This window comes from Phaethon lepturus, unplaced genomic scaffold, assembly GCF_000687285.1.
Source record: "Phaethon lepturus isolate BGI_N335 unplaced genomic scaffold, ASM68728v1 scaffold32277, whole genome shotgun sequence".
In the NCBI taxonomy this organism is placed as follows: domain Eukaryota; kingdom Metazoa; phylum Chordata; class Aves; order Phaethontiformes; family Phaethontidae; genus Phaethon; species Phaethon lepturus.
The window spans coordinates 6,189-20,097 of NW_010550344.1; the positions used below are offsets into that span (position 1 = coordinate 6,189).

Consider the following 13,909-nt stretch of genomic DNA (forward strand, 5'->3'; position numbering starts at 1 on the left):
GCAGAAAAACTCTCAAGCGTGCCAATCTGAAAAACACATCTCTCTTGATCCGTATCGGAGCAGTTCCTGCAGTGGTAGCTTCACTGGCTGCAACATGCTGGCAAGCCATGGCAGGGAAGGAGATCATGCACGCACACACACGGAGCAGCGCTTTGCTCCTGGAGGAGGTGCACGAACTGAGCAGCAGCATCAAAAGACTCAGTTGCTCCAAACAGCTTTACAGTTGGTTTTTAACTGCAAGGCCTCTCCTATAGCTGGTTAATCAGCTTTGCACCATCACTATCATCAATGGAGCCTAATAATGGACTTTGCCATGGCGTATTTGCCATTTATTTTGCTGTAGTATTCACAGCTCCAAGCTCACAGGGGCCAGGGTAACGCAGCAGAATTCAACACAAGTACTACAAAACAATCAGTGCGTTTTGGACAGGGGAACCCCAAGGGACTCTCTTCCCACCCAGTGACAGGCTTCATTAAGCAACAGCCGGTAGCAGAGTTACCTTCATCACAGCCTCGGTGTGCTCCAGCAGCCAGCCCACCAACGCGTGACCCGATTCATGAAACGCCACAACCTTCCTCTCTTCTGCTGACAAAATCTTACTTCTTTTGGCAGTGCCTATAGGAACACAGACAAGGATTCAGTATGACAGCTGGCAATAGGTGTAACCAGTAGGGCATCATCTTGTATAGCTAAGTGCACAAGCTAGCACAAGCTAGCTTGCACTGGCTGAAGAGCCAGCAAGCTTCATATTGCACTCTGTGTAGGGAGAGGCAGTAAAAGGCCCTTCAGTTACATGCTATGGAAGAGGTGCTCTCTGCCCCTGCAGTAGAAAGCAATCCATGCTTGAAAACACTGGCAAAAAAGTTTTCCCCCTCCCCTCCTTAAAACAGATTTAATCATTAGACAGATAATTTAACATTTGATTAGATCACAGCTCTAGAACACAAAGCTCTGTTCTGTTCCCAGCTCTGCCAAAGACATGTTACAGTAACTCTGCCCAGGGACAGACTGCAACAAGTCAGTCTACCATTTGGAAAAAAGAACCCACTCCAGAACGACAAAACCCAAACCAGAGACTTGCTAGAGTATCATACTGATCTTTCTATACGGTCTTTCAGTCCCTTAGGCAGAACATGAGAAGCAAGATGTTGCATTATATATGAGACATCCCAGTTGAGATTCTTGTGCATTAAGGAGTGTTCAAATCAGCAAAAGACCAAGAGTATATACTAAAGTCTTTCTCCAGACCCTGGAAATGTCTCTTGATAACACATGGCATGCTCCGTATGAGCTTATTCCCAGGCTCCTGAGAACAAGCAAATTAAGCCATAAGTCACACTTAATACTTCCTCCAAAAAGGTGATTTTTGAAAGTGTCTATTTTCCAAGCCACTAGTCCGTAACACAGAATAAGTCCAATTAGGATTAAAAAAAAAAAAAGCTGAATGTAAGTAAAACTTCTACCACACAGAAAATATGTTAACTACAGAATACACTGCATATCAAGCACTCATTACAGCTCTGCATGTTGAATGCAAAAAGGTACCAGTACTTTAAAGCCGATGTCTCTGCACAGTGCCAGGAGCAGCAGGGGGTAGAGCAGGCAGAGTCAAGAGCAGCATTACACCAAGCTTGCTTGATGTCTTGGAAAACAACATTCTATTAACATTAATTTTTAAACAAAGTCAAGAGCTTTATTAAACAAGGAAACAGCAAAATTAGTGTGGCAGATCTTGTAAAATTACTGCTCAGGGACCCTGGAAACCCCTGTGCCCCGCAAGGCATGATGGTGATGGAATAGCAGATTAATTGCAACAGCCTTGATTTTCATCAGTCAGTCCCTTACCCTGCCTTCAGCGGTGTGTGCATGCATGTGCCTGTATGTCTTTTTCTGTAGAAAGATATATATATATATATATACACACACATACACACTTTTTAAGAATTCTGGAAGCATTTCCCTGTCGGCCCACCAAGGAGGGAGGGACTGAACTCTTCACAATAGCACACAGTGTGCCGAGAAAATTATTTATTTTCCTACATAAAGTAATCTCCAGGCAGGAAGGTTCTCTGAAGGCCTGTACGTATCACATTTATGAGACAAACAACCCAGGAAACAACTCTAGTACACCTTTGCTGGCCTTACCCAGTGTACACAAACCTCACCAACAGGCTCCACTGCATCTTCTAAAGACAACTCCTAAAAGCCTCTGTGCACTCAGCAGGTTTCCTCCCTCACTCCCAGGAGACCCGACTTACTGACTGCTTTCTGTTCCCAAACTAAAAACACAATGAGGACTACCACAGAGAGAAGTTCTTACTCCTCCCTTACAGCAACACAAAGCTTTAAGGCCGACAGGGCCTCTGGACTTGGAAAGTTCTCTTTTGATTCCACACCACTCTTTTATTAAAACCAGAAGCCTATAATGGAAAGCACAGTAATATCCTTCTTTCAAGAAAAGCTTTTATAGCAACCGAAAGGCCCTTTGGATTGTGAAACCCAGAAGCATTCCTATTACATGGGAAGGGTACATTTAATATATGGGCCTGGAGGGTTGTTTGGGATCTTTTAGACTTGGTCTACAAAAAATAGCCAGGTCCTGCTAATGTGAAAGAATCTGGTTAAGCAACAAAAAGGCTTTATGGCCTCTTACACGCCACAGAGCCTCAGTGAAGCAAGTCAGCTTGTCAGCAATGAAACTGCTGAAGTCCATGTCCTGCAACGCCCCATCACATTAATCCCAGATATCCCTTCTGCTACGCATCCCCTGTGGCCTTACTTGCTTTTTGCCTTATCTTCCGAGTCTAGGGAACAAAGGCAAGAGTGGAATTTGCAGAGGGTAGCCAAGTGAACCTCTGCAAGTTTGGTGCTTTCCCTCACACAGATGGGAAAATAAAGCACGTTTGCTCCAGCTGATGAAGACTTCTGCATTACAACTAGAGACGTCTCGCTATCCACTCCTGGGAGCTGCTGAGTACAGTTTGGGTTTCCTGCAAGCGTGACCACAGTTACCCAAATCACTCCAACAGTTTTGTTTTTAAGAGGCAGGTAGAACTGTAAGGAATTTTCTCAAAATTCTTCTCTTAAATGAGGAATCGTTTAGGCATTTTCTGATAAAGCAAACACTCAAGACTAAATTCCCGGATCAGGAAATAACCGACGCAGTACAAACATCCTGTTCCACAGGCTCTACTGAGAAAAAGCACAGCACGCCATTCTGTTTGCCCAGGCTCACTCCCTGCTAATGACACTGCAGCCTGGAAGCAGTTAAGTGACTGATTATGAAAACCAAGGCTTAGCTACAGGGCAGTTCAGACTGAAACCCACCAGATTCAAACCCCTCAGGTGAAGTCAAGAGTTCTGGGAACAGTTTTTTCCCCTCCCTATAGTATACTGCTACAGGGTAATCCCCAGAGGTTCCTCTGCTGGCAATCGCACAAGTGACAGGGAAAGGCCGACAGGATGTTCTGAGGGAGAACAGTACTCTACTGTCTTTCAGTTTATTCTGCCAATTCATCAAAGCCTGGGCTTTGAGGCCAAAAGAAAAATCTCTGATTTCTTGCTGTTGAGGATGCATAGCCTACTTGCTATTCATGTTTATGCAGCAGGTGTCCAGGGCAGCAAGAAAACCCAGAGACACTTCCACTCTTTAAAAAAAACAAACAACAAAACAAAAAACAGCACTACAAAACCCCCAACTTTTTAAACTAAAAAAGCCATGCAGATTTGAATTCCCCTCTTTACTGTTTTGCTACTGGCCATCTTCCCTGAGCTACTGGTTCAGGCTGCTTGCAGATTCAGGAAGATATATCTGTTTGAGGTCTTGTTCAGAGAATGTTCTGTGACTATGGCATCTAAGATCTTCAGGACAGCTCTACAGGACAGAGCACAGTTAGGACCCATCTGTCTTCCTCGAATGTAAGCCACTCACTTGAGTCTTCTTTCAAGAAGCGTGAGGCAGACTAAGACAACAGAAATGGTTGGATCACTTACCTGCAATGACTCTTTCCACAGCATACTCAAAGTTGAAAGTATCGATGGATTTGTGACCTTCTCTAGCAGCATGAAGAGCAGCTTCATTACATATATTTGCTATGTCAGCTCCTGTAGACAAGAGTTTACAGGAATTACATTGGATTTGTTACGCAACAGAGATTTCAGAGGACAGAAGAGGCAAGAACAAATCTGGAGAAAGACCTAAGGAAGTCAAATAGCCTGTTTTTTTTGTTCATTGGGAACAGAAAGCAAACCTAGTCAATGGTGTTTATGTTGGATTTGAACAATACAACTGCCTTGGCAATGAACGCTGCGTTGCCACACAGAGGACCGAGTTCAGCAATCAATTAATGGGCTAAAACCAAGGCTGGCTCTCAGCAACAGGGGAGTGGTGTGGGCAGTCTGGGTTGGCATGGGCTGCCGCACTGTTCGTACAGCAACCGCGCAACCTCTGTGCGGACGAGAAAGAACATCTGTTCTGAGTTTGTGTGTGTGTGGGTGATGGTGGCGGGGGGCTGCTGAAAGAAGTCACGAAAAGGCAGTGTGCTGGGGCCTGTTAGAGGGGAAACCCAGAAAGGAGATTCCAGGAACTCCACATAAACAGGAACTCTGGAGCCCCTTGCTCAGCACTGTTTCAAACTCCCAGGGACCTACCCTGGAAAGAGGCTCAACGCAGGAGCCATGCAGAGTTGTCCAATTTCTATTCTGACTGACAAAGTAATTGCTATTCATTCCTCCTATCGCTTTCCTGGTAACATATATCAACTTAAGAGTCTTTCCCCTGAAGCACAACATCTCATCCTCAACAACAGCTTGGACAGGAGCATAAGCAGTGGTCCCCCCCCGAGGAATTAAAAGTTCAGGCATTATAAAAGTGTATTTTCCCTACCCCCATACCCTGCTAGTCCCAGAAGTTTTAGAAGATTGAAAATAGCCATGAACAATTGCTCATCACAGCTGCATTCACCAGGGAACCGGTTAGGTTCCCACTATTTCCACAGAGATGGAGACAGCTTGAAGAAAAAAAGCTCTTTAGACCAAAATACTCCATTAAAACTAAGCAACCAAGAAGCTCCAGGTTGAACTGCAGAATTAGCATAGAAGCAGGCAGAGCAGCACCATAAGGATGCAGCACGTCATACCGCTGAAGCCCGGAGTCAGCTCAGCAAGGTGCTGTGAGTAGAAGCTGGCATCTTGGATCAGTTTGAGACCCTTCAGGTGCTGCTCAAAGATCTCTCTTCTCTCCTGTAAAGAACACAGAACACCTGAGCCCAGCAAGCCTTCACAACGCAGCCGCTTCGATGCATGATGGTAGGGAGCAGAGGAGGAGCAGACCTCTGGCAGCGGGGACGGTGACATTGCCACCAGAGGGCAGGGCTGTCCTTGCAGCGTTTTAGTGCTACAGGAGCCCTGATAAACACCCAGCTCTCAAATTCAGAACAGATGAATGGAGGCTTACCGTGAGTCACTGCTTTCTCTCTCAGGGCCACTCTCCCCTCCTAACTTTCACTCTGATCTGTCTTAACTTTTCTCTTACGGTAAAAGCACTCGCAGGAAGGAGCTCCAACTGCCTCTACCTGCTCCCTCACACACCGCAAATGAAAACCCCATCTACTAGCTACTTAGCCTGCGACCATTTCCCAGATGAAGACGGGGAGGGTGAGATGACGGCTGGCAAGTAGCCAAGGAGTGACTCACTCAGCTGGTCCAGGAGATCCTGATTAAAACAATGGGCTCAGTTGCCAGGTTTTTTCCCCCCTTCCTCCTTCAGGGCAGCTGCAGAGTTCATGCTTCCGGTGCCAGATTCTATCAGGCATTTAAGGTATTTTAACTGAAAACTCTGAGGACAACAGCAAAGCACAGATGGGAAAAGAAGAGCCTGTGCTGGCAGAGCAGACAGATCTTTACTGCAGCTGAGCCTATTCCCAAAACGCTGCTACAAATGTCAACACAGCGGACATGGAAGACTCTTAGTAAATGGATTTAAAAAGCATTCAGAAGGAGAAAGTCACTTTAACAGGCTGCCTAAAGGAAAACGAGGAGCCCAACAAGGACAGTGAGGACAATAAACCTACAGAACAAATGGTGCTCAAGGCACATAACAATTTAAACTCTCACACAAGCCAGCTTGACAATTAGGTGGTTCCCAATTTCCTGGAGAGAAGACGAAAACACAGTTCTGTATCTGCATAGCAAAGAGAACTTCACAGAAGAATTCACTGCCAAAGCTCCTACCACAGCAGAGACACTTAAAACCAGTTGTCATTTCAGAGAAACAAGCAACTGCATTAGCATGTCAAATCCTTGATTTAGAGCACATAAATAAGAATAAAGGCGAACAGAAGCTTACCAAGCTTCTCCAAGCTCAGCCTTTGCCAGGGCTTGGAGAAGCTTGGTAAATCACCAACAAGGACTGGGACACCTCAGTCATTAGCGTTACAGTAAGCATAGGGCAGTAGGTGGAATATACCTGGAGCGTTGGGAGGTCAATAAAGATGTGCCTGTCAAGCCTCCCAGGTCTCATCAAAGCATTATCCAAGACATCAGCACGGTTGGTGGAAGCCAGCACGATGACATGATCTGTGGTCCCCATTCCTGCACAAAACCAAGCAAAACCAAAGGTTGTCAGAATCACAGATGCTACATTGCAAGCATACAAAGGGACGGGGCAGGGCAGGGTGCAGAGGATGTCTTACGCAGCTTTATCACAAAGCCAGAGGGTGTTTACAGCATCCTTTAGGACAGCTGAAGCTGAGAAAGTGTCCTCTTCAGCTGGGAGCACAAGACAGGAAGGAACCTCCCAAGTCACCCAGGCCAGTCTCTGGTCATCAGAGATACTGTGAAATTCCCTTTTCATTTACTTAATATGCCTTGGCTTAAAACTTTGTTTCCCCCTTCCTTTTGCCACACTTGACAATTGCTCCAACTAGAAACCAGAACAGAATCTCTCTATTCTGATGAGTTAGGAGATGCCTTCTCACCCCCAGGCTTAAGTCAATTCCTGCTCCTTTAGCTTCAGGTTGTACAAACAACTTTCGCTAGCCAAAACCGCCTTTCCCTCCCAAGTATTTCTGTGGAAAGCCCTTTCAGCTGTCATTTACTTTTAGCCCTCAGTTGCAGATGGGCCACCAGGATCACCAAGGAAGGGACAGGCTTTCTTCTGACTAGCTCAGGTTAATGCGGAAAGAGAGGACACAGCCTTGCCACCCAGCAAGACGCATATTACAGCATGATTTGATTTTTGTTTTCTCACTCATCTTTTATCACTCAGGCATACTGCAGACCAGTGCAAAGACCAACCCTGCAGAACTTACACCACAGACATGTAGCCAGACACAAATCACAACCAGACAGCTTTGCAGTGATGATTAGCATACGTTAGCTCAAGCCACAGTCAGAAAAGGTTTTGTCTGCAGGTCTTAAAGATGAAGGGAGCATCAGGATTTAGAGGGTTTGTGAGAGCAGCCTGCAGTATGGAGGCATCAAAGGCAGACGGGGCTTCCTGGAGAAGCCAGAGCACTAGCAGCTGGAGGAGGGCAGAAAGGGGCAGGCGTTTGTGCTGCTTGGGTGGGGAGCCAGAGATCATGTTGAATCACTGAACCACGCTGCTTATTTATTACATTCCACCAGGTGCCCACAGGCCCCTGGGTATGAGTCACCTGCTTACAGCAGATTCAACAGCCCTGGCATACAGCAGCCTTCCCAGGGAAAGGACGCGTTGGTCCCATGTGCTTCCTTCGCTGCCAAGTCACACGCTGCAGGGAGGCAGCTTTGTGCACGTAAGCTGGGTGAGTTTCAGCTCGCTCGAGCTCCACCAGAAGAGCTGCCAAATGTGTCAGCGCACAAGAGCTCAGCAGAGAGATTAAGGTTACAGGTAAATCAGAGGACTGGCTCTGTCAGCTTGTGCTATTGCAAACCTCAGTTCTTCCTCCCTGCTGGATGCTGTCTAAATAAACTCCTGGAGAGGATGAAGCCGGCCATTCTTCAGGCGTGTATTACACTGCACTTTGGAGTGTGATAAATAAGCAGAGAGACTGGCAGACACTTGGGGGATAGCAAGCTTCATTCACATGGCAAGATTAGATGGTACAGTACATTATCTGCTTTGCTTAGCTGAGAAGACTCTCTTAAAATAGGTCTATTAGAACAAATATAGAAAACGAGAGCCACTGAGAGCATCCTCCTCATATCAGCTTCTGCCCCACTTGCTCTCAAGCCTGTATCCCAGTGTGCAACACGCTGCTCCAAGAAATCTACAACTGGAGCCTCCGATTTGTGTTACTGTTCCCAATGCAATGTCACCTGGCATGTCACACGCTTTGGCTTCCCCAGGCAAAGATCAGCCAAAAGAAGAGTCTACAAAAGCAACACCTCAGTCACATCAACAAATGAAAAACAGCTCTGAAAATTTAACCTAAAGAGAGCCTTCATATCTTCAATGTTTACAAATGAAGCCACTTCAAAAAGGACAGGAAAAAAAAAAGGGTCCACTTGAACTGGCAAGTGCTCTGCTCCCCATGGACACAGCACATTACTTTGATGGGCATCTCATCTGCATTATTACACTGTGTAATTCTCTAGCCATTTGTTAAAAAGCATTTTGGACATCATCTGTGAACAGCATCATTGAAACGGGGCCACCTTTGAGGGATGCCTCGGAGTCAGAAAGGTGAATACAGCACAGATCAGGGGAGAGGTCTTGTCTGACGACTTCAGGTGCAAAGCTGCTACCAAAAGATGTCCTGCATTTTCATTCACAAAACACAGATCAGCCCAGGACCGCCAAGCTCCTCTGAAAAGCATTCAGAACAGAGCAGATATTTGGATCACATGCCTCTTCCACTTGTTTGTGGTTTGTGAGGGAAGATTCACCATTCAAAGCAGGCACCTGTTTTGACAAAAACTGCAGTACATGTGTCACTCTGGTTTTAAAAACAGCTTTTGTACATACAGGCTCCCTCCAGTCCCTCCCCTTCTCCCACCAGACTCCTGGCGCTTCCAGAACACGAAGAAAGCTGTCAGAGTGACGGAAACCAAAGTCGCTTGTAGGAAGAGCACTACAGTTACTCCAAAATCTGCGTAACAGAATTACTGAGTATCAAACTGCACATTTATCCCATACAGCTTAGCATAATAGCTTTTTTCATGGTGTCCTCGTCCTTCCTCCAGCTTGCAGAGCAGGTTCCACATAGCTCTGACCCTCCTTTTCTTCCTCTACCTTACCTCTGAGTAATCTCATTTGAACACACAAATTCAACAATCACTGCTGATGACTCACAGATCTACTTTTGTGCGCGATTTTTTTTTTTTTCAAATTAATAGCTAACTCGGTTCTATGGTGTTGCCTTGCAGAACTTCAACCATCAATTTTAGCTAAAGACAGTTAAAACCGAGCTCTCAACCTTCAATTTCAAGGCTTCCTCATTACAGACAGACACCACTCCTCCACTTGTGCCTGGGTAGAACCGTTAACCTCCTAAAAAACCTTATTCACTATCAACTATCTTGCCATGATGCACATAGCACTTCAGTGTTTGCTTAAGTAACACGCTCAGTTAGATAACATTTCAGTAACGTGTGCCAAGATCACTGCTTATGAGTACAAGCCAACAGTAAGACCATGTTTCTTCTACTAGCCTGACAGTCCTTGCCAGCTGTCTCCCATTTGACATTGTAAACTCCTTGGGCTATTTTTTTAGTGTGTGTTTGATAAAACACTTAGCAAAATGAGGGACTTAGTACATGATCTGTATGAGACACGAATAAATAATGCGACAATATAAATTTAAAAATAACCTAGGCAGCACACAGCAAACAAGGGATTGTTAAAGTACATACTGAGGATAATATTTGCCTTCTAAACTGACTTTCCAACAGAGTTGTACTCCAATTTCTGAATTGAGACTCACCAAGAAAACACTCTAGAAACCATGCCTAATTTCTACAGACTGGAGGAAATCAGACATTTTCATTTTTGGTATAGAGATGTGGACTGTACTGACTTCATATTCCTAAACAGACAGATGGGCTTCCATTTAATTCCATGTTAAGCCGTTGCCAGCTCACCCTACAACTGTCAGAAGAAAAAACCCAACCAAGCCAGGATTGCTGGTCTGTGTGTTACTACTGGCCTTTTCTGTCGAGACCATCTACTATACAGATACAGCTGTAAACAGTTACATTCACTCCAAGTATTTTTATGTGCTTAGCCAAGTTGCCTAAGTTAGTGCATGTGCAAAGTCCCAGGGAACTGCACGCATGTATTTAAGGTGATTTCTGGTATCTACATAGCATTATGTGTTTCAAGGGTGTTCCTCTGACAACCAGATTTCTGTCTGGTTGTTTAGGGCCTACTTAAAACTTAATTCCTCTCCTTCAAAAACTTCATGGCACCTGTGCTGAAGCAGAGAGAGGTCTGCAGGGTCTCTGTAGAGCAGGACCACTCTACCCTGTTTGTACCACACTGTGCTCCTGCTTACAATTTGTCCTCCTTCTGCAGCAAGGGCAGAAATCCAGAATTCTAGATCTTGCGTGCAGTATGAAGGAACATCTACTCTTTGCTGAAAACATTTTTTACAAGTCCCAGCTTCTCTCCTTGAAAAGGGAGGGTTGACTCCAGAGCAACCTCCAGAAGGCAGCCTTGCTGCTGAACTGCTGGATGTGCCCTACTTCAGCAGGGCTGCATCCCCATTTCACTGCAAACAGTTTGTAAAAAAGCATGTAGTTTTAACCTCCAAGGGCTGGAGAAAGGGGGATGCTTTTACTGCAGGATGGCTTATAATTTTTCATATGAGGAGTATGATGAGATGACAAGTGTCACAGTTACAGTCAAGGGAAAAGGCAGCAGACTGATACAAACACTCCCCGATGGGCAGGCAGGTAGTTACTCCTTAGCCTGCTCTGCAATAATAAGATTTAGCAACAGAAACGTTGCAAGTTGGGTCGGTGCTGCAGGCTCTGACAGAGTTATGACTAAGAATAGCCAAAGGATCATTCTTTTTGGCACTTGTGTGAAAGTGTCTGAGAAAAGGACCGATTCCAGATGCAGTACAGTCAGAAACCATCCAGAAGTGTGGCATCAAACCAGGGCTTGTTTGCAAAGCTTATTGCTCTCAGTTTACATAGGGATCCTGTAGTCAGGCAGACAACATGAGAATAAATCAAAGGACCGGAGAATTAATAAGTTACATTGCTTATGTCCCTCTGGGACAACTAAACTTTAAACCTTAGCAGGCTTTAAACCACTACCTGTCTTGGATGGAATACAGCAAGTATCCAACAACATTTAATGGCCAGCTGGACCTAAATGTTATCCTCTACAGACAGCAGCACCCTTGCTGCCAATTTACTTTCCTTTGGTTCCCCAGTACTGTAAATAATTCTTCTCCAACTGCCAGTGGGAAAACATACTCCCTAACTGAAGCCATTTACTACAGTAAGAGCCTTTGGGGTTGCTGCCCTCTGCCAGCCATGATTTCTAATGCACATTTTCTTTTCATTTTATTAGCAGGTGGATGCTCACGTGGTTGTTGGTGCAAATTCACTCCGGATGTGACACTATGCTCTCTTCTGACATGGGGTCTTCAGTACAGTCACAAAACCAGTTGGCTCCAGGGTTTTAAGATTTACTAGATTTAGCCTCAAACCTTTAAAAGCCTACATAATATCTAGATTTCAAGAGTGTTATCTCCACAACTTAGTCACAGCACATACTCAGACATCCATCCTAAGCCAAATTACTTCCTTAGGCACCATCAGCTCTGGAGTAGTCCTGCCTAACTCCCCAGGGACAGATGATCAGAGAGATGCTACATCACCTTTAGAATCAGGGACTAATGATGGGGTACATGGGCAGACTGGTGCTTGAGGAGATTCCTAAGGGTTCTGCAGGAAAGTCTGGGTCAGCGTGAAGAAAGTACTGGGCACACAACTTCCACAAACCCTGTGCTGAAGAGCAGCTGCTGCTTTTCCTCTGTACTCAATGCAGCAGCTGGTGAAGGGGAGAAAGAACAGAGAAAGGACTCACTTTGAGTGACACAATGACCTCCGAGATCAGAGCAAGGCCAGCCAAAGCCACGCTGGTGTCCACATAGGAAAAAAACATCCTGTCCGGCCCACAGCCCCTTCACTAAGCAGCAGTCTGAAACACAGTTATCACTTCTTGTACAGATGGTCTTTTAGCAAGGACAGACCAAGCTGTAGTTCTGGGCTTAGTCCTGAACAGGCTGCAAAGTGCAAGCTAGCCTTGTCCCAGGGAAGAGGGGAACGAGATCAATGCAATGGTAATTACTTCAACAAGAAGAGAACGCTTAAGAGCCATGGCAATTTCAAGCAGGAAAAAGATGTACAGGCCAACAGCTTGGATCTCCAAGGTGATAAGGGCCCAACTGCTGAGAGGCAGAGAGAAATACTGACCATCCATTTCCACCAGCAGCTGGTTTAAGGTCTGTTCCTCCTCAGCATTGGCAAAACCAGATATATTGGTTGAGCGCTTCTTGCCCACAGCATCAATTTCATCGATGTACACGATGCAGGGTGCACGAGCCTGGGCTTCTCTGAAGAGGCTCCGAACTCTGGCGGCTCCAAGACCTATAGGGGAAGGGAAGAAAAAATAAGCCTTGTAGATAAAATCGTTAGCAAAGCTGGAGAGGAGCATTACTGGCCCCCAGTGAGACACCTGACACTGGCCAAACCCTCAGTGTATGACAGTCCCTCTCTGAACACTCCTGGCACAAACAGCCACAGAACTCTCATGTTTATTCCTTAGGCACAGCTCCTCCTGGAGCGTGCTGGCTTTTAACTGAGCTCCCAAAACTGCAGGGACTCCAACAGCTGCTGTAAGAGGAGCTCTGCTCCCAGCTCCTAACATGAACTCCGGTTCCTTTCACAGGTCAGAAGCAGAAATATTCACCATTTTCCTGCACACTGACCCTTGTTGGGTCTCAAGAGATCTGGGAGGAAGGAAGAAATGGAGAAAGATGCCAATCCCAAGGCACAAAGAGGCCATACTTTCCCCATCACCAAGGAGCAGCAGAAAATCCATCAGCATGCTCATGCAAGGAAGGAAGCCTCAGTCAGTGGCTTTAATAATAGGTACAGGGAAGTCAAGAGATAATGCTTTCAGGTGAAGAACCAAGGCTGCACACTGTCAGAAAGAAGCAACTAGCAATTCAGAGGGCATGCATTTTAGATAACTGCATAATTAAGTACTCTCAATCACTGAAAACCTTTTATATTTTCAGTAGCAGTATCCAACTCATCTTCCCCATGCAAAGACAGGCTAAAACTCTGTCCTTTGCAAGAGGCCCAGCCAGCACCCTCCAACTCCACAGCAGACCAAGTAATCTCCACACCCTTCCTCCCAAGAAGCTTACCTCCTATCACCTCCACAAACTCAGAGCCCGCCATGGCCAAAAACGGCACTTGTGCTTCTGTAGCCACTGCCTTCGCCAGCAATGTCTTTCCACAGCCTGGCGGGCCAAGTAACAAGGCACCCTTGGGCACTTTAGCCCCAAGCTGAAGGTAACGATCAGGACTCTGCAAGAACACACCTCTGTCAGATCCACAGCTCACATGAAGCATCTGCACAAGAATACAGGCTCCCAGAGCTTCCCAATACAGTTTTCAGCCTGAGCAACTCTGAGCCGCTAACGGGAACGGCTATATCTGCATTCCTGTTACGGAATTGGAAATATCTACATTGAGTCATGCTGATCACAGCATAAAAAGCTGTCAGCTTATTTAAATAGAGGCTGCTCAGTATCATGAAGGATGAAGAGAAGAATATACCCTCCTCCCCAGGTCAGCCATCCATCTCAGAAGGCGGGTAGCAAGCACTTACTTTGTTCTACTTTTATATACCTTTAAATAGTCCACAAATTCTTTGACTTCCATTTTTGCCTCGTGCATTCC

At 45.7% G+C, this 13,909-nt stretch overlaps 1 protein-coding gene across 1 annotated transcript in view; it reads right to left on the reverse strand.

The window, feature by feature from the left end:
• The window catches only part of SPG7 (spastic paraplegia 7 (pure and complicated autosomal recessive)), a gene marked incomplete at its 5' end in the record, with an annotated part of 30,699 nt that overhangs the window by 4,709 nt on the left and 12,081 nt on the right, over positions 1-13,909 (reverse strand). The window contains 7 exon segments of the mRNA XM_010290539.1: positions 501-616; positions 3,995-4,105; positions 5,140-5,242; positions 6,468-6,592; positions 12,413-12,586; positions 13,372-13,534; positions 13,859-13,909. The exon segment at positions 13,859-13,909 is cut by the window's right edge and continues 24 nt beyond it. Coding sequence (XP_010288841.1) covers positions 501-616; positions 3,995-4,105; positions 5,140-5,242; positions 6,468-6,592; positions 12,413-12,586; positions 13,372-13,534; positions 13,859-13,909 — 843 coding nt within the window.